Here is a 21,328-nt window from a genome sequence, read left to right as displayed (position 1 = left end):
ACAACACTGCAACACAAACCCTGTCCATAGTTTAGCTGGTAGCTTGAGTAGCATCGCAACTACAGCGGAGCACACACAACTTGTGAAAAGTACAAACCGTTTAACCGCTGTAATTCGTCTTTAACTATTTGCCTCACACCACCAGTTGGAGCCGACGGCGCTGACTGCAACGGGGGGATCGTTCGGGCAGCTCGAACTTCAAACTCACCCGCACTTTGGGGAAGACGGTCGGGGCTAAAGGAACGCGGAAGGATTCAACAAAGCTTGGACAAGGCAGACAAACGCCTGGAGATAGACTCGCCGTTATTTGACTGATCGGTTCGGCCAAATTCGCTGGAGTGAAGGTGAGTCGTGTGAGAACTTGAGTGTAGAAATGGCGGTGGGTGGGTGGTGGCGAGTTGTTTTGTGCTGGCTTAGATCGGGTCTCGCTGGTTTCCGTCGTTTTGGTCGTCCGTCCACGCACTAGCCACTCGCAGGTGCTTGTTTGCGGGTCGAAGATAATGTTCGGAATGGTATGCAGCAGTGTGCTGCAGCAGTCGATGAAGTGCGGCGTAGCGAAGTAGCACCTCGTCTTGTTTGGACTGTTCTGAGGCGAGTCCTGCGACGGAACACGCCTATAAAGCTGCAGTGTGCACTCCCCCGACGGTAGAGTCTTGATCACTCGAGCCACTTGAGCTTGGTCATCGGGGTCTGTGAACAAATATTCAGCCGGAAGAGCTTCCGACGAGAGGAAATACACGAAAGACCCCTCTTGGAATTCATTCGTGTCCGATGGCAGGTACTTCTTGTTGCCGTCTTGGCTCGCTTGAGGTCTTTCAGGGAAACTTGCTCGTGATATCTGGTCACTTTTCGGCGGAAACACGAACGGAGAAGCTTGAGGCACCCGTGACTTGGCATCGACGCTGGCCGGACGAGCCATCGCCATAGCTGAAAGTGTCGGTTTTGCGTAGTTGGGGATCAGCGGTTGAGTAGAGTTTCGACTTTGCTGGGTATTGAGCTCGAGGGTCGGTGCAGTGTTCGCTCGGCTTCGTGCTTTTGGTTGAAAAGGATTCATGGCATCGTCGAATTCGTGGGTCGTATCCGACATCAGCTGGAGGAGCTGCGAAAATGAGGTGGCGATTGTGTCTTGGGAGTGTGAGCCCTCGCTTGTGCGGATTTTTAGCGAACTTGGTGATAGCTTCTGCTTCGATGGGGTTGGCGTCAATGGCGGTGAACACGTGGCAGCTGAAGAGCGCGAGCGTGGAGATGTACTGGTGGCATCTTTCATCGCCGTAGACGCATGCTTGGCTTGCAAGAATGGACTGTTCGCGGTCTGCAGAACATATTGAATGGATTAGTATCTTCTTTCGGTCAAAGGCAGCGAAGGTTTTGTGCTTTACCGTACAGCTCGTTTAACTTGGATCAGAAGCAGCTCAATTGCGCCTGGCACAGCGTTTGACAGATCTTCCTGGTGCTTGGAAGAAATCCCGCACTTCAGCCGAGTCAACACTTTCCCTGCGGCAAATAATTTGTTGGTATTCCTGCTAATTTTTGTGAAGCGATCAGTGTCATTGCTTACGATTCAGGGTTTCCCAGTTACTCAGTTTCTGCTGGAATCGGAGTGTAGATGGATAGTTGTGAAGCTGCACCCAAGCCGGAACTAATTGAGCTAGAATTTCAGCCAGCAAGACTGTACAACATATAGCAAAAGATTGATATGTGCTTGGAAACCGAAAAAAAAAACTATTGCAGCAACCAACGTACCCGCGTCACTGAAATCCCGTGGTGGGTTTTTCATCGGTCTCGAGAACGCAAACTGGCTGACCCAGACGTAGACGCTGTCCATTCCTCGCGGCATCTCGTCACGCCGTTCGAACCCCATTGCGTTCGTCTGCCAAATTCACGACTGCCTCAAAAGCCTCTCGGGAAGCCATTTCCGTATCGCTATTTCGAGTCGCTATCGATGCCCACTCAACGCCTCCTTCATGAGAATGACTTGCCACAACCCTGCCTCTGCTGCGTAGAAAGAGCCTGGATGCGTCAGCTTGCTGGGCGGATGCTGCTTCAGTGCATCGTGTAAACGCATGCAAATGCACTTTGAGTTTGACTACGAGATCAATCAATCAAAAGCTTTCGGAACGGGCTCCGTTCAGAAGCAGTTAAACCATCTTTCGCCCCATTTCACATCAAGAATTACTCGTCCATCAGGTCACGTGCATGACAAGGATCTTCTCCTTCACACTTCTTTCATGCACAAGTCTTCAACGACGATGAGCGAGTAGATACCGTCACGACACTCTGCGATTTGGCTGCTTCCTGTAACATCCAGCGGGTGGAAGTGCTGTTCTCCGCTGTCTGATCATGGTGCAGTTCCATTTCGCTCTGCTGCTAGCTGCACTCGCCACTGTGCGTACCTTCGCTCAGACCACTGGCCAAGAAGTTGCAATTCTCGTCGGGGCGGGATGCAAGTTCTCCAACTACTCGGCGCTTCCGAAGGCAACGCCAAACGAACCTTCTTACAGCCTCGAGTTGAACCCCGGACTCGGCAAAGGCATCTACGTGCTGCATTTTACGCAGTTTAACCTCCCGGAGGCCGACGTCTTGATCGTGAGAGCGTCTGGGGCCCCGAAATCGTCACCTCCGGCTGCAGTGCTATCTGGGAAGAACGCAACTGGGAAGTTTTACTCGACGGCGATTGCTGGGAGTGGCGTCGAGATTGAACTCCTCAAAGCTGCAGCCCCCGACAACGCCACCCCTTCTTCATGTCGAGGATTCACGATCGGCGGGTACTTGTTCTCACCCAAAGAGCTGGCGGAGGAGGCGCAGCATCTCAAGATTCCTGTCAAAGTTCCTCTCACCAACAGCTCCAATATATGGGAGTCCGACGACGATGACCGCAACAACGAGAGCATTTGCGGTACGGATGAGTCCGTGGAAGCTGCGTGCATCCCAAGCTCTACCAACAGTGGGGAAGGAGCAATTATGCTGGCCAAGTCGCAGCCTGTGGGTAGACTCTCCATCATCAAGGAGAATGGCATGATGGTCGCCTATTGTACGGGCTGGTTGGTGGGCTGCGAAGGCCATCTCATCACGAACCAGCACTGCATTGGCAACGAGCAAGACGCACTCAACACGAAGGTGGAGTTTATGGCCGAGTCGATGAGCTGTGGGGGTGACGAACAGTGTGATAGTCGAGGAGGTTGCCCCGGGCCTGTTGGTGTGACGACTACGACGCTTGTGGCAGTGTCGGAGGACTTGGACTACGCGTTGGTCCGGCTGGGAACTAACACTTCACACGCGAACTACTCCGAGCTGTATGAGAAGACGGGAGGTTATCTGCAGTTCCGAGGCTCTGGAGCGAAGCTGGACGAGACCATCTACATCCCGCAGCATCCGTTGGGCTACGGCAAGAGGATCGCATGGCTGTACAACGGCCAGCCAGGTCGAGTCGAGTCGCTCACGGTCACCGAATGCCGCAAGGACGATGTGGGGTATTACGTGGACACCCAGGAAGGCTCATCAGGCTCCCCGATTATCGCCACGAGTGACAACAATGTGATCGCTCTGCACCATTGCGGCGGCTGCCTGAACGGCGCGATCCCTTCGCAAGCGATCATCGCAGACCTCAAGAAGAAGGGGGTTCTGCCCAACTGCACGGTCGCCCAAGAGAGCAGCAAGAAGTGAAAAAAGTTGTAGCAAAATGCAGCAGCGACGATGTGAATAGCTGGCAGCAGCAAAGACTCAAGACGTCGGAGAGCTTGTACCTTGGAAGTGGTAAAAGCAGAAGCAAACAAATAATCTCCTGGACTAACAAATCGATTCACGAATTCCTTTCGTTTATTCACAGTCTTGACTTGGTTTAATCTCGAATTCTTAAGCTTTGGATCTTCATGTGCCAAAGCATTTTCCAGCTTATAGTCTGGCCTGCAGCACAACGTCGTCGTGGTCCGTGGACGCGGCCAAATCGGCCCACGCCTCGAACTCGCGGCGGTTTTGTTGTAGCACTCCGTCTCCGATCTTCACGGCGTCGTTGCCCAGCAGCATGCGACTGGGGATGGTCTTGCCCGCGCACCGGCCGCTCTTCGTGAGGACCTCGACGATGACTTGAGCCCCCTTGGCCGGATCTCCAGGCTGCTTGGCCTCCGATTGTTCCGCGTTGACGCTGTTGATGCGGTTGTGCAGCGCCTCCGTGATCGGCAGGTAGTCCGGGATGGAGTTCTTCATGGCCGAGAAGCCCTTGCCCAGCATGGCGGTGCGGAACGAACCGGGCTCAATGATGGTCACGTCGATGCCGAACATCGCGAGCTCCTCTCTCAAGGCCAGCGTCAGCCCCGCGAGAGCGAACTTGGTCGAGCCGTACACGCCCATGGTCTTGATGCCGAACCAGCCGCTGGCCGAGCCGATGTTGGCCACCACACCCGAGCGCTTCTCACGCATGTGAGGCAGGACAGCACGCAGCATCCGCAACGTACCGAAGACGTTCGTGTTGAACTGCTGGTACGCTTCTTCGTCCGTGCACTCCTCGATGGCTCCGCCAAGCAAGAACGCGGCGTTGTTGACGAGGATGTCGATGGTGCCGTAGAAGCTCAGGGCGTGGTCGATCACCTTCTTGAGCTCCGCATCGCTGGCCGTCACGTCCAGCGCCAACGCGCGCGCTCCTTGGTCCACGAGGTCCTTGAGCTTGCTGGCGTCACGAGCCGTAGCGATCACGCGGTCTCCGCGCGCGAGCGCCGCGAGGACGATCTCCTTGCTGAAGCCGGAGGAGCAGGCGGTCACGAGCCACACCTTGGGGCCGTCGACTTGCAAGAGCTCAGTCATGTTGAGAGAGAGAGCAATTGGAGAATAACAAGTGCGAAGAGGGCGCCACCGGCGAATTTCTGGGCGGCCTTGGATCCCGAGATTTGTCCACCATGCCCGCCACGTTGGCGGGTGATTGAAGACACATCATGCGGTCCTTCAACGACGTCCACTCCGGATGCTTAACCCTTCTAAGCACTTCACTTCGTTGAGATTCTCTATTATTTTCCAACCATTTCGTTTGATCTACGGCTCGCCGGCGACCTGGAAGTCCGTGGAGCTCGCCAGATCCGCCCACTCGTCCAGCTCGAGCTTGCTCTGCTCCAGTACGCCCTGTCCGAGCTTCACTGCGTCCTTGCCGAGAAGAAGGCGGCTGGGCAGCGTCTTGCCCTTGCAGCGTCCGCTCTTCGTCAAAGCCTCCACCATAAGCTGCGCGCCCTTGGCCGGGTCGCCCGGCTGCTTGCCGCTGAAGCTGGCGACGTGTGTGGTCAGCGGCTTCGTGAGCGGCTCGAAGTCGTCGATCGGGTGCTTCGCAGGCACGAAGCCCTTGCCCAGGATGGACGTGCGGAAGGCGCCCGGCTCCACGACCGTCACTTCAATGCCCAGCGGCGCGACCTCCTCCCGCAGCGCCAGCGTGATCCCAGCGATGGCGAACTTAGTCGAGCCGTACAGTCCGATGCCCGGGATGCCCTTCCAGCCTCCAGCGGAGCCCACGTTCGCCACGATGCCCGCGCGCTTCTCGCGCATGTGAGGCAGGACGGCCCGCAGCACGCGCAGCATGCCGAACACGTTGGTGTTGTACTGGTCCAGCACCTCCTGCTCACTGAGATATCGGAAACGGTTTCGGGTCAGAAAGCATCACCACAGTGACCCTAAAAAGTGTAGGTTCATCCACACTTCAGACTTCAGTGGCTGTTACCTGCACTCTTCAATGGCGCCTTCGAGCAGATACGCCGCGTTGTTCACCAGCACGTCGATGGTACCGTACATGCCGAGCGCTTGGGCCACCACCGCGTGCAGCTCGTCCTGGCTGGCGGTCACATCCAGCGCCAGCGTCCGCGCGCCTTTCTGCTCCAGATCCGCGAGGCGCTCCGGGTTGCGAGCAGTGGCGATGACACAGTCGCCATGGGCCAAGGCGGCCAGCACCACCTCGCGCCCCAAGCCGGAAGCGCAGCCCGTCACGAGCCACACCTTAGCACCGGGAGGAACAGGAGTCATTGTAATTGCAGAGTGTCTGAAGACTATCCGAGAGAGAGTCGATTGGCGAATGGTCCAAGGCGGACTCTTTTTCTCGTCGTCCGATGTATCCGGCGCCGTACAGACAGAGGTCGCTGTCTGCTTGGTCCCCATGGGCATCAAGTGCTGTGTCTATCGACCTGGTGGTGGTACATTTCCACCAATGGCGCCGGCCAACACATCGTCTCCGCGCAATCCCATTACGCGCACTCACGAATGGCGCGAGCGCTTGCTGGCAGCATCTGAAGCTCTTCTACGCGAAAGTGAGAGGCGAGGAGCGGAGGGGAAGCAGTCTCACTAATGGGGTCTTATCAGCTGGAAGAGCTACGCCCTCTCGGAGCTTAAGCTAAGCTGAATTACGGCACGGTGACGGTGATGCTGGTGTCGTACGAAGCTCCGGTGAAGTTGCTGCCGCAGACGCTCAGGATGCTGTTGGAGAAGGCGGCCACGCCCGCTTCTTGCAACTGCGCCTCGCCCTCGACAAAGATCATGGCCAAGCCGTCGTCCAGGTGCCAGTCGATGTGGCAGTGCATCATCCACACGCCCGGGTTGTCGGCCTCGAGCCGCAGCACGACGTAACCCACGCCCGTGCAAGCGTTGGTGTCGTCCGTGGGGCACGGCGGGACGCTGTACACGTCGCGGAACATGGCGCCCGAGAGCTTCAGGGGCGACAAGCTGTTGCTCTCCACTTCGGCCAACGTCGCTTGGCCGCTGCCCACGACCCACGGCGAATGGCCGTGCAGGTGGAACGGGTGCTGCTCGTTCTGCTCATTGACAAGGACGATTTCCACGTAGTCTCGGTAGGTGATTGACCGGGCGTTGGCCGTGACTGGGAGCTCCGAGGCGGACATTCCGTCGGCGATGCTGAGCAGCGGGGCGAACTCCGGCACGAAGAACTGGTTGAAGCTGCTCCCGTCGATCGCGACCTGGCCGATGCCGGGGAAGAGGAACTCGACGATCACGCGGTCGTCGGCCGTCTCCGGCAGCGTGGTGGCGTTCACGGGGGTGAAGTCGAACTCGCCGACTGTAGTGGTCTCGTTCCAGCGCTGCGTGGTCGGCTCCGAGTCGTCGTCCTCCTCGTAGTAGATGATGGCCAGGCCGTCGGCGTTGAACCCCTCGCCGGCGTTGGCCCCCGTCGCTGCGGTCCATGGGAGACCATTGAGGCCCGTGGCTCTCATCCAGAACGAGCCGATGCGTCCATCGGTGGCGGTCTTGGCCTCCACCAGCAGGTCGTAGCGCTGGCCGACGTTGATGGTGATGTTGGTGATGAGCTCCGTGGGCTCGAGCGAGTCTCCGTCCGCTGCGATGACGCGGAACTCGTGGTCGTCGATGCTGAAGGCGAAGGGGGCGAGCGCGCTCATGCACATGAGGCGGAGCAGGTACGTCTTGCCCGCTTCGAAGCGGAAGCGCGTGAGCGGCTGGTCCTCCGAGCACTCCGTGAAGCCGTGCGAGGCTGCGGCCGTGCAGTTGTAGCGCCCCAGGTTGTTGATGAGGATGGAGTCCCACATTGGCGGGACGCCGGGCGGACCGTGGTAGATGTCGGCCAGTTGGACGTTGTATTCGGCGTCGATGTCCATCTCCCAAGACTGAAGTTGGTCCTCTCGAGGGTGGACCACCAGCGGTCCGCGGAGACCGTACGGGTACTGCGTCGAGTGGTGGGCGTGCCACCAGAAGCTGCCGGCCTTGTCCGGCTCGAAGCGGTACACCGCAGTGGCGTTGGGAGGGATGTAGCACTGCGAGATGCCCGACGTGCCGTCCATCTCTTGGGTGCCGAGCTGCTTCATGCCGTGCCAGTGGATGCACGTGGGCTCGGCCAGCTCGTTGGTCACGGTCACTTCAACTTGCTGGCCGAGGGTCACGTCGATCAGCGCCTCGTGGGCCGGGCGGTCGTTGATGCCGAACGAGGTGAGCGCGACGCCGTCGAAGGCCGAGGAGATGTAGGTCACGCGGAAGTCGTACGAGACCACGGACTCGTAGCAGGCGGCGGCGTCGGCGCGGAGCTTGGAGGTGAAGACGCCGAGGCTCAGCAGACAGCCGAGGAGGAGGCGGAGAAGAAGTCCCATGGCTGGAGTGGGGAGGAAGGCGGCGTTGTGGGTGCGAGGCGAACTGGAGAATGAGTGTGGGCGAGCAGCATGCAGGCAGGTAGGCACGCGGATCTTTTTGATCTTGAAGCGCTTGAAGGCGTGAAGTGCTGGAAAGGAGTGGCGGCCAGGGCGTTGAAGTCGTCCCAGAGTCTCTGCTCACCGCAAGAGGTCTCTTGACTCGCAGTTTGGCTGCATTGACGATGGATCCGCAAGGCACCGCAGAGGTCAGATCGGACCTGAAACGGCCAAGACACCAGACCCCCCAAAATTTCGGTGGTAAGCCTCGAGCGTGCGTAATCAGGATTCGCTGGTCGAGGTCTTGGGCGTTTTCGTTTGAGAACAGTGCGTCATTGACGATTCGAATGACGGCGCGACTAGCTCGACAAGATCCGCAGCGTTAACTTGTGGGCCTTCGAGCTCGGATGCAGGTCTGCGAGAGACACCCGCGTGTGTGAAAGCTTTCCGTTGATGTCTGGCTAAGTACATTGGTCTTTTGACGTCGCAACCCACGTCGTCAAGCTCGTGGGTGGACGGGCTTTGCTTCATTCGTCACTGCTGCTGCGTTTCATGCTGCACTCTGGGGCTGCTAGCCCAGATATTCGGTGCACTGCACACGGGTTCGAATTTTCAAGGGCGTGATCCGATTGATCGCTGCCTCAACGATCTTGATCTTGAAGGTGAAGGTCTTACGGACAGCAAAACCTTAATCAAGTCTGAAGCAAGCTTTAACCAAAGTGGCCGCATCCTCTGGCAAGGCACTCGGACCCTTCGCAGTCGCAGCCGAAGTCCGCGCAGACTTCCTCTGCTCATTTCGGAATTCACTTCCTCCCGCTCAAGCCTCGACTCGACTCGACTTGCCTCGCTTCGCTCCACCTCGGCTCTCCGTCCGCAGTACCAACCTTCAACCTTCAAGCTCTGTCCACCGTCCGACTACGATGCGTCTTCTCTCCGGTTTGGGTCTCCTGCTGCTCAGCGCCAACCAAGCCTCGGCCGCCGTCGTCCGCTACGACTGGAACATCACGACGCTCAACACGACCATCTTCGACGGCGTGCGGGGCGCTCTGGGCTACGGCATCAACAACGAGCCGTGCGACCAGCACCCGATCTCGGTGACCTTCGGCGACGAGGTCGAGGTCCACGTGACCAACAAGCTCACGGAGCAGACGTGCATCCACTGGCACGGGCTGCGGCAGTTCGGCACGCAGGAGATGGACGGCGTCTCGGGCATCACGCAGTGCCAAATCCAGCCCAACGTGACGGCCGTCTACCGGTTCAAACCCGACAAGTGCGGCACCTTCTGGTACCACGGCCACGAGGAAGTGCAGTACGCCTACGGACTGCGCGGGCCCCTGATCGTCCACTGCCCCGCCAAGCTGCGGCAGAGCTGGGAGAAGGACGTGTACAAGGAGTACACGGTGCTGCTCGCCGACTGGTATCACGACCTGCCCGTGGGCGCCCCCATTTGGGACACCGTGCTGATTAACAACGTCGGCCGCTATAACTGCACCGTGGCCGAAGCCAACGGCCTGGAGTGCGGCCCTGGCCGTCCGCTGCCTCGGTTCCAGTTCGTGCCCGGCAAGAAGTACTTGCTGCGTCTGATCAACACGTCGGCCATGGCTGCGTTCAAGGTGTCCATCGACGGGCACACGTTCCAGGTGGTCGCCAGCGATACCGACTACCTCAAGCCGTCCACGCTCGTCAACTCGGTGACCATCAACGTGGCTCAGCGCTACGACATCCTGGTGACGGCCAAGTCCTCCGCGTCCCAAGGCCAGAGCCAAGTCGGCCAGAAGAAGACGGCGGCGCTCGGCTCCTTCTGGCTGCGCGTGGACTCGCAGTTCGGCGTCCCATGGACGGCGCGCGAGGCCGACCAAGTGCCCGAGGGCTTTAACCCCAACGCCCTCGCCATCATCGACTATCAGAGCGGAGCGACTGCGGACCCGACGACGTCCAGGTGGGCGACGGAGGTGTCGATCCACGAGTTCGACTACACCCCGGTGGTGCCTGTGAAGCTCCCGACTAAGCCCGACCAGCGCATCGTCGTGGAGTTCACGCTCGGCGTCCTCCCTCCCAACCCGGCGGCCTTCCGTGGCTACATTTCACTCGACGGCGGCGACTTCAGCACGCTCGAGATCCCTCCCAAGCCGCCTCTCTTCACGATCGCTGCAGGCGCCAAGACTGAGGACCTCCCCACCACCGCCAACGCCATCAAGCTCAAGCACAACGACCACGTCGAGGTCGTCGTGGTGAACGAGACGCCCGACCAGCATCCGTTCCACCTGCACGCGCACTCGCCCTGGATCGTCGGCAGCGGCCGCGCTTCGCGTGACGCGATCATCGCCGGCAACTTGACGGCTTTGAGACTCGACGACCCCATGCAGCACGACGTCTTCACGGTGCCCGAGTGCTCGACCGACGCGGACGGCGCGTGCACGGACCTGGGCTACGTCGTGTTCCGCATGAAGGCCGACAACCCGGGCGTCTGGATCATGCACTGCCACATTGACTGGCACTTCGTGCTGGGCCTGGGCATGCTGTTCGTCGAGGCCGAGGAGGTGCTCCACGACGAAGGTCTTGCCGCCTTCTCGCCCAACATGCTGCTCAGCGTGTGCAGTGGCAACTTCACCCTGTAAGGAAGGGGTCAACGACGGAGCTGGCTGTGTTGAGCTGAGTGACCAGTAAGTGAGTGAGTGAGTGAGTTGCCTGCTACTAACTATGATACGTACTTGTATTAGCGGGGGAGGATGTCCTGGTAGGTTGGCGTAGTGGCCCCCCCCCCCCCTCAATGTCCGTAGACTAATGGTGCAATAGTGACGGATTTTGCATGTTCCAAGACGCCTACACTTCGTGCTTCTGCAGCATCTTGCTGAACTCCTCCAGGTCGATCTTGCCGTCGCCGTTGCGGTCCATCTGGTACACGAGCTCGCGCACGTCGTCGTGGTCGAGCGCCTGGCCCAGCGTCTTGAAGATGGAGACGAACTCATCCACGGAAATGGTGCCGCTGCCGTCCGTGTCTACCATGCGGAAGATCTCCTCGACCAGCTCCTCCTTGGAGTGGCGGCTCTCCTGGATCCTCGCGCTGCACCACTTGTAAAAGGCCTCGAACGTGATCTCCTGCGGACCTTCCACCATGGCCCCCTCTGGGCGGAGGCTTTCGTCGTCGCTGTCTAGTTCCTCCGCCACGATGTCCGTCATCAGCCGGTTGAGCTGCATATCGTCCAGGTCGTGCGTAATGGCAAGCAGCAAGCTTGCCATCTCCTCCCGCGACACGGAACCCGAGCCGTCCACGTCGAACAGGCAGAAAATGGTGTGGATCTCACGCCGCTCCATCTCCCGACGGTACGCGTCTCCACGCTTCTCTCTGGGTGAAGTGTACGCTGCTAGTGGAGACAGTGGGGGTTCCATTGCGACTGTGGCTCTCGGCGACAGCTTCAGTGGTGGGGGCACGATTTGGATGGACCGCAGCACTCCAGCGGTAACAGTGGGGTCCAGCTGTGACGATGAGCGACGACGCGCAGCCTTGAAGCTGGCGCTGGCGTCGATCGGCATGATGCTGGAGCGTCGTCGACTCGGGGCTGGCATGGGCACTTCAGGCATCAACTCGATGTTGAGCTTGAGCTGCTGGCTGTTCCGCCGCGCGTTCTCGCGTAGATGGATCTTCATCTCGGCGACGAAGCGAAGAGTCCGCAGCGTTTGCCGCGCGCGCAACAGTCGCGTCACTTGGACGATGACGCGAGACACCTTCATGTGCTCCACGTTGAACGCCAGCAGACCGTCACGAGCGATTCGCGTGGACATGAAGGGCACGGCGAAGCTTGGGATCAGGAAAAAGAAACACAGCAGAGCGGCGAAGGCTGGGTGGTCGCCGAACAACTCGGAGATCTGATAAGTCTCACGCAGCAAGAAAGTCGAAAGGTGCAGCGCTGTGAGCAGGAACACCATGCGCGTGGAGAACAGCGCAAGTAGGACACCGTTCCCCCATCCGGCGCCGATCAAACTCCGCTGGAGAACTTTCAGCTCCTTCTCAGAGAGGTCGCGCCCACCGTTGGGCAACAGCTCAACGTAGGGCGGAGCCCAGCCGTGGGAATCATCATAGTCTCGGCCGACTTCCTCTGAGTCCGCCAGCAGCCAAGTCTTCTCGGTAGACTGTTGTCGCGAAATCGGAGGTAACCCGTGCTGAGTACGCCACACGCTTTTGTGCCGCAGTCTCTCAGCGTCCGTCTGAAGCCTCGGAGGCGTTAGCAAGCACCGCATCGAGTTCACGCGGCGATACACAAAGTCGTTCAGCGCAATCAACGAAAAGCCCGAGGCGAGCAAGATCGCCACCTCCCCGCGCGGGCCAGTGTGCCAGCACAAGCACAGAATGACCACAAGGACGACGTCGAGCGCGATCCACGTGGCCATATCGATCTGGATAAGCCGCCCCATGACCTCGCCAGAGATGATCGAAAGATACTCGTTGAACGGGAACCGCGTGTCATCGCTCTGAAGCTGGAACTCCTTGGCCAACTGCCGTGCGGTCTCTTTGTCTGGATGGTTAGAACGGTAGTCCATAAATCGACGACGAAGCGCCAAGTAGACCACTTCACGCTCCGTTTTCCTTGCCGCAGCAGCTCGGTGCCACGAGAAGCGGTCAAGCCACGACTTTGGCGGCTCGGTAGCCAACGCGTATTCAGATAACACTGACGGAATGTCGGCACAACTGCGCTCAAACTCTCTCCACTCGTGCTGCACGTTCATGCCCAGACGTAGCAACCCGAGACATAAGATCAGGAAGATGACGATGAAGAAGAACAGAGCCATGTGCAGCCTCTCAATGATCTCCTGCAGCTCCGCGCTGCCTCCCAAGACGTTCCGCGAGAGCCACGGCAAGACTTGGATCTTGGTCACGACGAATAGTAGCAGACCGATGAAGCCCAGCGTCGTGAGCTCGCTGAAGACCGTGTTGACGAAGGGCATGTTGAGCTCGTCCGTGTGCTCCCTCAGCTGCACCGTCGAGATCTCGAACAAGATGGAGATGGCCACCAACGTCGAGATGGTCACAGCAGCCACGATGGCCACGCGACCGCCCTCTGCTTCGAGCTCCTCTACCACCTTCTCTCCCCCTGCTTCGACCCCTTCGTGCTCTTGAGGCCCGGCAGGCCCAAAGCCACCTTCCGACGTCGCAGGAGTCGACTTCTCGGTCACTTGGGCAAGCACCAAGGCGAACAGCAGTGCCGCAAAGCCGAGGGCACGCAGTGCCGCCCTCCGCCACGATCGACGCGAGATGGTCGTCATCTTTGGGCGAGGATTGGCGAATGACTCCACAAGATCCAAGATCTCGAAGGAGGGTCTCTTTGACACGGATCGCGCCCCTTCATGGTGCATACAAACTACAAGATATCGGCAGTTGGAAACGTGTGGTCAGGAGAGCTTCAATTCAGTGTCAAGTTGAAGCTGTCTCTGACAAGCAATTGTATCGAGGCCGAGCTGACTGACGTCTGCTTACAGCTGCGGGTAGACGGACTTGGGGCCGATGACTCCGCAAGTGCCAGAGCTGCCGGTGCCAGACCCGCGCTTGAGGCGAATGAAGCCGGCCTCGCCCCACTGGGTGCCCCACGAGTTCTTGATCTTGAAGTAGGGCGTCGAGCCGTCGCTGCCTCCCCCGTAGCCCACCGCCAGCACAGCGTGATCCAGATCCGTCGACGTGCAGGAGGAGACGACGCCGCCCTTGTACTGCTTCCACGTGGGGTTGCCAGCCGCGACACCGACGGCCACGGGACGGCCGCTGATCGCTTGAATCAGGCCACTCTCGGACTCAGGAACAGACACCACCTTGCGGATGGCCACGGCCTCGGGCTTGCACGATGTCTTCTGGCAAATATCGCGATCGCCCGAGTCGCCAGACACGTACGGGTAGGCATCTTCAGTGCAGACACCGCCGGAGCGCTGGATAAACTCGAGCGCATCACCCGGGAAGCCTCCTTGGCAGGCGTACGAAGCCGTGTCGCAGTCCAGCACTTGCTGCTCCGACAGCGTCGTAAGATCACCACCGGAGATACACACGGCGCTCTCGAGCGAAGCGATAGCAGCGAACGCCCAGCATGAGCCGCATTGCCCCTGGTTCTTCACCGCAGCGACGCATCCCGACTTGGTCCAGTCCTTCTCCGTACTGGGCGCCTCCGTCGAGTTGGAAGCCACATCAGCAGAGGCCGTAGCCGTCAGGAGACCAGATCCGCGTTGGTAGGAAGCCCCCACGAACTTCACGAACTCGTCTTCCGTCATGAGCGAGAACGGGGTGTCGGTGGAGAAGACAGCCTCGGGGTTCGTCGCTTGAGCCTCCTCGATCATCAGCTTGGTCAAGAAGAATCGACGCAGCTCCTCGTCCTCTGCTCCACCAGCAGACTTCGAAGACGTGGATGGCATGAAGCCATGCTGCTTGGCGAACGCTCCGGCGTCACTCTGCTTCCACTGGCTCAGCTCGGACTCGATGGCGGCCTTCTCTTGGAGGAACTCGGCCATTCGGTCGGTCGGGACGGCAGGGACAGCGGCGTGCGTGGCAGTCACGAGAGCAGCTAGAGCGAGGAGAAGAGCGATCTTCATGGTCACGAGCAGGAAGCTGGGGGGGGGGGAGATGGTGTTGCTGGAAGTGAGCAAATTCGCAAGTGAGAATGAGCTGCAGCACTGCAGCTTCGACCTCGGCGGGCCAAACACTGGAGTGGCCAACGCTGTGCCACACAGAAGTATTGCACGACGTCCCGGTGGACAACAACATCTTCGACGTCAACCGTGTCAGCAGCGTTGCATCAAAGCGGCCAGTACCCTGGATTTATCGTGCTCGTTCTCAGATTGGGCAAGACATAGAGGTTGCAGCTTCAATCCTCCTGTATCTCGTTCTGGTTGGCTTGGGTTGGATGGCTTGGTCGACAGAATAAATTCCGCGCAAGTGTGTTGCCTCGTTTTTTCGTTGAAGTCGCAGGTGTACTGGAACTGCTGATAGTTTCGCTTCCCCCACCAGGCTTTGAGTAGTATTTCCGGTAAAACACATTCTTGGAGCAGTAGTGGATCGATGCAGAGCCTACGATCTGGCTCAGGAGTGCGAACACCAGGCCTCGAGCCTTGTCAGGCACAACCTCATTCTCGTCTCCCTCGCGCCCAGCCTCCCGTGGGCCCGCCCTCTTTCGGTGCGCTAGCACGTGACCAAACATCCAGGCTTCGCCAACAGCATCTCGGCAGATAGTAGAAACCTTGAGATACAAAACGGATGACAGCGGGTCCGGGAGTATGACTTTATCTTTACCCTTGCGCTTTGGCGGAGCCCCGAGCGAGTAAACGCCCCAAATATTCACTGCAGGACAAAACTCTTCATCATCGTCGCGAAAGATCATGAACTCTTCGTCTTCGGAAGCCTCTAGCGGAATTTCGGCTTCGATTCGAAGCGGTCCGTTGCCAGGATCAATTTGCTTGCGCACTGCCATAGCTGAGTACAGTCGGAACGGGAACGCTGGTCTTCGTTGCTGCAGAAAGCAGGCAGTGCACAGCTGGACGGGTTTGTCGTGGACTGCGCAGGCCTTTGGATTGGTAAGCGTGGCGGCTGCCAGGCCCAGCTTGGCTTCTAAGTTTCGGCACACGACGTACGTACCGAGCCAGATTGCGCTTCGACTGATAGTTGAGCGCTTAGTCGTAACCTCTTCAGTCAGTGCAGGTAGGGGAGACTTCGTTGTACAGGAGCTACCGGATTCATAGTCGTCGTCGATACCATGCTCGCGATGATGGTGCCTAGCATTAACATGATTAATACATTGCAATCTTCTATAATGGTGAGCGTGTATACCTGTTGAGCTCTCGCTGTGAACGAAACTGAAGCTTTTCACACCCTCGATGACTGCATCCGAAGTAGCCAATCATTCGCTGGTGCTCCGCTTCAGTCCATGGAGCTCCTTGCGGCCAATACGAATGCAAGTATTGATCCACCAAGGGGTTGGCACTGGCAAGGCGCTCGCGACCCTCGTGCGATTTTGACTGGTGTAATCGCGCCACCTTCCTTGATCTACAAGTAGAGCATAAGTATAGTTAACTAAGTGCCACGCAGAGTTCAAAGTGAGATTGTTTACGTACGAGAAACATTTCCCGCAAGCAGGATGGCCGCAGACATAAGCATGGGCCTGTCGAGAGGCGATATGAATAATCTGTTCGCGTCTTGCCTCTCGAGGGATAGTCTATGCATTCAGTAGCTTGTTAGAATTGAGCCCACACCAAATTCCCAGCACATGTACGCACCTTCAGCTCGTAGATAAGACGTTGCATGTCCTGTAAGTTTTGAGGAGTTGGGTCTTCTCGAAACAGCATCATATCGTCTACTGTAGACCTGCTACCAGGTCCAGGGGCTGCCTCCCTCTGCACTGGTGTCGTCTCGGGTCTAGTGGTTTCCGCGGTGGCCACCTCCTTCTTCTCGGGTTTGCTGCTGTCTGTGTATGGATCGGCTTGTTTCGAGTCGTGCTCGAACCCTAGCTTCATCATTCGTTCCTCGATAACCTGCGCACGCTCAGGCATCGGGTGAATCGCAGCTACCTCTTCTCGAGCTCGGTCGCCACCAAACTCTGGATGGAGCATTGACAAGACCTTCTGGGTTGTCGCTGGCGCTGCTTCCTTGATGGTGCGTGTGCCGTATCGAATTTGGCTGATCACTTCGAGCCACTTCATCTTCAGCAACTTCACGTTCCTAAAAACAAAATCTACGAACTCGCGCTGATCGTACAGCAGGTCGTGCCCTTCCCTGCAGTCTCGCAGCCGTTCCGCAATGGCATCTACGCATGTCATCGCACTCTCACCTTCCCCGTTTACCGATGTTGTAGAGGTATTACGTTTGCTGAGTTCAATTTCGCGTCGAAGCCCATCGATCGCGGCTTGAATAACTTCACCAGCATTTTGCTTCGCCGTGAGCTCTGTTGAAACAAGGGCGATATGCCGAAGCCGCGCAACGTCCACGCGATATTCAACACTCTCCTCAAGGCGCCCGTAAGAATTTCGTAGAGGCTACAATACAACAACAAATTGGGGAGGGAGGTTAGTGAATGGATACGCCTCAAGCAGGCCATAAAATCACACCAGAATATGGATTTACTTTAATGTACTCGACGTCGAATGTAGCCGATAGTCGTTGGTTCACCCCACCCTCCTTGTGAATTGCCGTGATTTTTGCTCGGCGTAGAGTTGTTTTGCCCTCCACTTTACCAACCACATCCACAAGACAGCCAAGTGGGAAAATTGCCTTCGATACTGGCATCGACTGCTCGAGCGGATCTCGAATGCTCGCGATGTGTCTTCTGAGTGCCTTTGTTGCGATCTCAGCCTCTCTAGCATCGCGTCGAGCCTCCTCCGCTCTCAGCCACTCTTGCTCCTCTTTCAGCTGTCTCGCGTATATCTCCTCCTTTGCGAGACTCCAGCCACGCTTTCCGTCACGATCGCTGATCAGGTCCAGGATGCACTGATACTTGTACGCATGTCCTCGGTTCGGCACGGGCTCGTTGGCAATAGGTCGCATGTGCTGCCTTCTATCCTTGTGGTAAGCGAAAGAAGGAAGCACGAACCCGTAGCGCTGATGGCCCACCGTCATGGTGTCACTAAGTTGTCCGCTGGAATCCGTCGGCGTGATGCCTAGCCACTCCCATCGCTTCAACATTGCAGCCCAGCACTCATTCGCTTCCAGCCGCCCGAGATGTCCTCTGAACACGCGCTGAATCGCCAAGGCGCCATACTGAGCTCGTATTTTCCAGCTCGGGTACGAGTAGGACCTTGAAGGCTGTGGCTCCAGAACAACTTTGCCGTATTGGAAGCCGCTGCGTGGATTGACAAAGTTCCTGACGAAGTGCAAAGCTGGATCCCCACGCCAAAAGTGTCTCGTCAGCCAACCACGGACTCGCTTCTGAATCATTTGCGCGCTTCCGTAGCGCTTCTTGATGATCATATAGCGGTGGTATCGCCTCCATTGGCGCTGGATCTTGACGGTCCCCAGCAAGTTGCGAAGGCGTTCAGCGACTTCCTGCTCGTGCATTTCTTGACGCCGCTTCCACCGCACAATGTGCGCGCGTAGCACTCGGCGCGCACGAAGCCGCCTGAAGGTGTTCATCTGCTTTTCCATCTCGAGGTAATTGGCGTCGGCTTGACGTTGAAGCGCCTGCATGTACGCAATCTCCTCCCTGAAGGCCCGGGCAAGAAGGCGCTGGCGGTACTGTCGGTAGTTGCGCTGGAGACGAATAGCAGCTAAGAGCTCTCGGAAGTGTTTGCGCTCCAAAGCGCCACGCAGAAGGCGCTGGATGTGCGGAACAGCATTGTGGACATTCTCGTGCTCGTGTTCAAACCGCCGCCGCCCCAAGAAACCTCGCACGAATCGCTGAAGCACTCGACACGCCTTCATCCGATCCATTGCCGCCTGCTCATAAAGTAGCAGGCGTACTCGTCGGCGAGCACGGTTGCCTCGAAAGATTCGCTGGATGCGAGTAGCTACAACCTCTGCTCTTCGCAAGAACTGCACCCGCCAAATCACGTCCTTCACGACCACTGACACAGGGTTGGGATGGTTTAGAACCTCACGAATGACTGTCTCCACGAGCACGCGCACCTTCTTGACAATCTTGTCCAATGGGGATCGCGGTGAGCGGGATGGCAATATCACAACAGCGTGGGTTGTCTCCATGGGCAAGTTAGGACTATCTCTTGGGTCAAATGCTGGTGGTGGCGGATACTTCGGAGCTAGAGGATGCCGCACCAGCGGGATCACTACTTCCTCCTTCCTGCACTCTTTGATGCCTGGCACATCGAAGTCGGAATCGATCAGCAAGACGCCCCCACGCTCTTCAAGGCTTAGCGTGCTCAGATGCGCCTCCAAGTGGTTGCGGCACATGCCGTATCGATTCTTGCGGTCGATCAAAGGACACGCCTGCTCCTTCTTCCCCTTGTTCCCGTACTCTTGGATGCATCGCGGAGCATGGAAACCACAGAAGGGGAGATACGACCCACGCAGCACGGGGTGCATCAGTACGCGGTTGCTGCATCGCCACACGTAGTTGACCTCCGAGTGCTCTTTTTGCCACGTGCACACACTTGTTGGTCCCAGCTTTCGTCCTGCCTCACCATCCAGCGACGACTTTGCGCCAGGTAACTTCAACATCGCCTCTCGCTTCAGCTCCTTGCGAGCACTCGTCTCAGAGACGCCAGGGATTTTCAGTGCGCCGATCCTTGGAGGTACCTTTTGCAGAGTAGCGCGAAGCGTTCCGGCGGTGACCTCGTAACAGGACAAGCACATGCCGAACTCGTTGGGTATCTCAATCACCCTTGACTTCTCCATCAGATGGTCATCGTATCGGCACTCTTTGGCGTGCCAGAGACAAAAGCGTTTGCTGGCAGCCAGTGGTGCAGTTGACGGTGTCTCCTGCAGATCCGTCTTCTTCTTTTTCTCTTGAGGGGGGAGGTTGGTGCAGTGGTGCATCTTACCGCCGATCCGCTCTCTAAATCATAGGCAGATACTAGTTAGCTACGGTTCAACAGACCCGCAAAATGGAGCAGTCTTACCTCCAGGAGCACCGGTTGTCTTGGGGGTTGCTTGGCCCAAGCAGCTGCCCACCGTGCTGATCGACGTGGATGGCGCTACTCATTTCCTCCTCCATTGCGGCCTGGACATCCACAAACCGCGCCTTCAGAGACGACTGCACCTCCTCCTTGTCGAACCTGCTCTTGATCGCTGCATTTGCGTTCGCGACGCTCTCCTTCCAGACCCACTTCCCCTCCTCGACTGCTTTCTTCTTCCTGGCGTTCCACTTTGACAGGGACGTGTCTTCATCGCCGTAGGAGTCAAGAGCGTTTCGAAGCATGCGCTTCCCTTTTGTCTTCGCGCGCGCAGTAGCCAACGCGGTCGACATGTTGGGCCCACGGTTGATCCACTAGCACGAGAAGGGGCTACCTGCCATCGAGAGGAATCGCGCTCTTGAAGCGCCGCCTTGGATCCAGTCCAAATATATGGCCATCAGCTCAATTCAAACTCATCAGGTACTACACTGTACGAGTGCCCCGGGGCTGCTGTTTGTCTCGCCAATGGTTCCTCTACGCCGGGAACACGTGACGCCATCGAAGCAGAAGTAGCTGCAGATGGGCTCGTCCTTCGGCGAGATGGCCTTGATGACCTCCTGGCCCAGGATTCCCGCCTCGATGGCGCAGACCGGCACGAGATCCGTGTCCGCGACGCGCACCAGCGCCCTGCCAACAAACACGAACATTGCTATCAGCTTACGACGAGCGTATCGGCAATGCTCCCTGCACCAACTGCAGTTGGTCAGGGTGTCATACAAATGGCTACATCGAACCAAAAACGTACCCATTTTTTATTTCCGCCAATCACAGGTCTGCATATGACTGGCCACTGCAACATTGCGACACCAGCTCGAGTCGCTCTCTCCATCCCCTCCACACCTCCACTCGAACCATGGCTCGTCAGCACCGGAAGAAGGCGCGTGCACACGGCGTGGCGGCGCGCTCCAAGGCCTCCTCGAGCCAGCAGAAGCAGCAGCCGCAGGCGCCCGCGGACTCTCTCAGCGCCGCCGCCGTGGCCGCCACCTTCGGCGCGGAGCCTGAAGACGACGCCAACGCCAACGACGACAACGAAGAGAACGATGACGACGCGGACGTGGCCGGCGACGGGCAGAGCTTGAGCCGCGGCCAGCGCAAGCGCCTGAAGCGCCGCGCCGCCTTCATGCGCAAGATGGGCATGGTGGCCAAGGTGGCCCAGGAGCAGCAGACGCAGGCCAAGAAGAGCGAGAGCGGCGTGTTCGCCGACCTGGAGGAGCTGCAGAGCTCGCTGTTCCAGGAGGACGACGACCAGAAGAAGAAGACGAAGAACAAGGCCCAGACCAAGAAGAAGGCCCTGAGCGGCCGCCAGCGCCAGAAGCTGGCGGTGCGTGAGCTGGGCCAGCTCAAGGCCGTGCAGACCCACTCGAGCTTCAAGAGCGACCCGTTCGCGGCCATCCAGGCCCACCTGCAGAACACGGTGGTGCAGGCGAACCAGGAGCTGCTGAACAAGACCAACGCCGCCTCGGCCAAGAGGGCGGGCGGCAACAACAAGATGGACGTCGAAGCTTGATACCCCGGCGTAGGATATAGACTTTTGTGTTCAGGTGGAACAAGTCTTCAGCAGTGCCCACTACAATAGAATTTTATGTTTTTTACATTCATGTAGCCCACAAGAACGCGATGTTGTATGC

The 21,328-nt window shown here is 58.1% G+C and overlaps 10 protein-coding genes across 10 annotated transcripts; 3 read left to right on the top strand and 7 right to left on the bottom strand.

The window, feature by feature from the left end:
- Positions 1-1,375: 1,375 nt before the first annotated feature.
- On the bottom strand, positions 1,376-1,825 carry PHYSODRAFT_473217 (hypothetical protein; the record flags this gene model as incomplete). Its single annotated transcript, XM_009515550.1, has 3 exons — positions 1,376-1,494; positions 1,559-1,669; positions 1,744-1,825. The coding sequence occupies 3 exons, from the start codon at positions 1,823-1,825 to the stop codon at positions 1,376-1,378; spliced, it is 312 nt and encodes a 103-aa protein (XP_009513845.1).
- A 515-nt stretch (positions 1,826-2,340) lies between these two features.
- Positions 2,341-3,663, top strand: PHYSODRAFT_477008 (hypothetical protein; the record flags this gene model as incomplete). Its single annotated transcript, XM_009515549.1, has 1 exon — positions 2,341-3,663. One exon carries the CDS (start codon positions 2,341-2,343, stop codon positions 3,661-3,663), a length of 1,323 nt encoding a protein of 440 aa, XP_009513844.1.
- A 228-nt stretch (positions 3,664-3,891) lies between these two features.
- On the bottom strand, positions 3,892-4,797 carry PHYSODRAFT_471054 (dehydrogenase; the record flags this gene model as incomplete). Its single annotated transcript, XM_009515548.1, has 1 exon — positions 3,892-4,797. One exon carries the CDS (start codon positions 4,795-4,797, stop codon positions 3,892-3,894), a length of 906 nt encoding a protein of 301 aa, XP_009513843.1.
- Positions 4,798-5,022: 225 nt separating this feature from the next.
- On the bottom strand, positions 5,023-5,994 carry PHYSODRAFT_473871 (dehydrogenase; the record flags this gene model as incomplete). Its single annotated transcript, XM_009515547.1, has 2 exons — positions 5,023-5,599; positions 5,696-5,994. 2 exons carry the CDS (start codon positions 5,992-5,994, stop codon positions 5,023-5,025), a joined length of 876 nt encoding a protein of 291 aa, XP_009513842.1.
- Positions 5,995-6,368: 374 nt separating this feature from the next.
- On the bottom strand, positions 6,369-8,075 carry PHYSODRAFT_320486 (hypothetical protein; the record flags this gene model as incomplete). The annotated part of the gene is made up of 1 exon (XM_009515546.1): positions 6,369-8,075. One exon carries the CDS (start codon positions 8,073-8,075, stop codon positions 6,369-6,371), a length of 1,707 nt encoding a protein of 568 aa, XP_009513841.1.
- A 956-nt stretch (positions 8,076-9,031) lies between these two features.
- Positions 9,032-10,729, top strand: PHYSODRAFT_320485 (hypothetical protein; the record flags this gene model as incomplete). The annotated part of the gene is made up of 1 exon (XM_009515545.1): positions 9,032-10,729. The coding sequence occupies one exon, from the start codon at positions 9,032-9,034 to the stop codon at positions 10,727-10,729; it is 1,698 nt and encodes a 565-aa protein (XP_009513840.1).
- Positions 10,730-10,934: 205 nt separating this feature from the next.
- PHYSODRAFT_466976 (hypothetical protein) lies at positions 10,935-13,373 on the bottom strand (the record flags this gene model as incomplete). The annotated part of the gene is made up of 1 exon (XM_009515544.1): positions 10,935-13,373. The coding sequence occupies one exon, from the start codon at positions 13,371-13,373 to the stop codon at positions 10,935-10,937; it is 2,439 nt and encodes an 812-aa protein (XP_009513839.1).
- A 207-nt stretch (positions 13,374-13,580) lies between these two features.
- Positions 13,581-14,678, bottom strand: PHYSODRAFT_473216 (hypothetical protein; the record flags this gene model as incomplete). Its single annotated transcript, XM_009515543.1, has 2 exons — positions 13,581-14,247; positions 14,338-14,678. 2 exons carry the CDS (start codon positions 14,676-14,678, stop codon positions 13,581-13,583), a joined length of 1,008 nt encoding a protein of 335 aa, XP_009513838.1.
- A 2,482-nt stretch (positions 14,679-17,160) lies between these two features.
- Positions 17,161-19,993, bottom strand: PHYSODRAFT_468706 (hypothetical protein; the record flags this gene model as incomplete). Its single annotated transcript, XM_009515542.1, has 3 exons — positions 17,161-19,177; positions 19,223-19,582; positions 19,647-19,993. 3 exons carry the CDS (start codon positions 19,991-19,993, stop codon positions 17,161-17,163), a joined length of 2,724 nt encoding a protein of 907 aa, XP_009513837.1.
- Positions 19,994-20,553: 560 nt separating this feature from the next.
- Positions 20,554-21,207, top strand: PHYSODRAFT_471011 (hypothetical protein; the record flags this gene model as incomplete). Its single annotated transcript, XM_009515541.1, has 2 exons — positions 20,554-20,673; positions 20,773-21,207. The coding sequence occupies 2 exons, from the start codon at positions 20,554-20,556 to the stop codon at positions 21,205-21,207; spliced, it is 555 nt and encodes a 184-aa protein (XP_009513836.1).
- Between the last annotated feature and the right edge of the window lie 121 nt (positions 21,208-21,328).

Source organism: Phytophthora sojae (genome assembly GCF_000149755.1).
Source record: "Phytophthora sojae unplaced genomic scaffold PHYSOscaffold_1, whole genome shotgun sequence".
Classification (NCBI taxonomy): Eukaryota; Oomycota; class Peronosporomycetes; order Peronosporales; family Peronosporaceae; genus Phytophthora; species Phytophthora sojae.
This window is presented reverse-complemented; position numbering and strand designations above follow the sequence as displayed.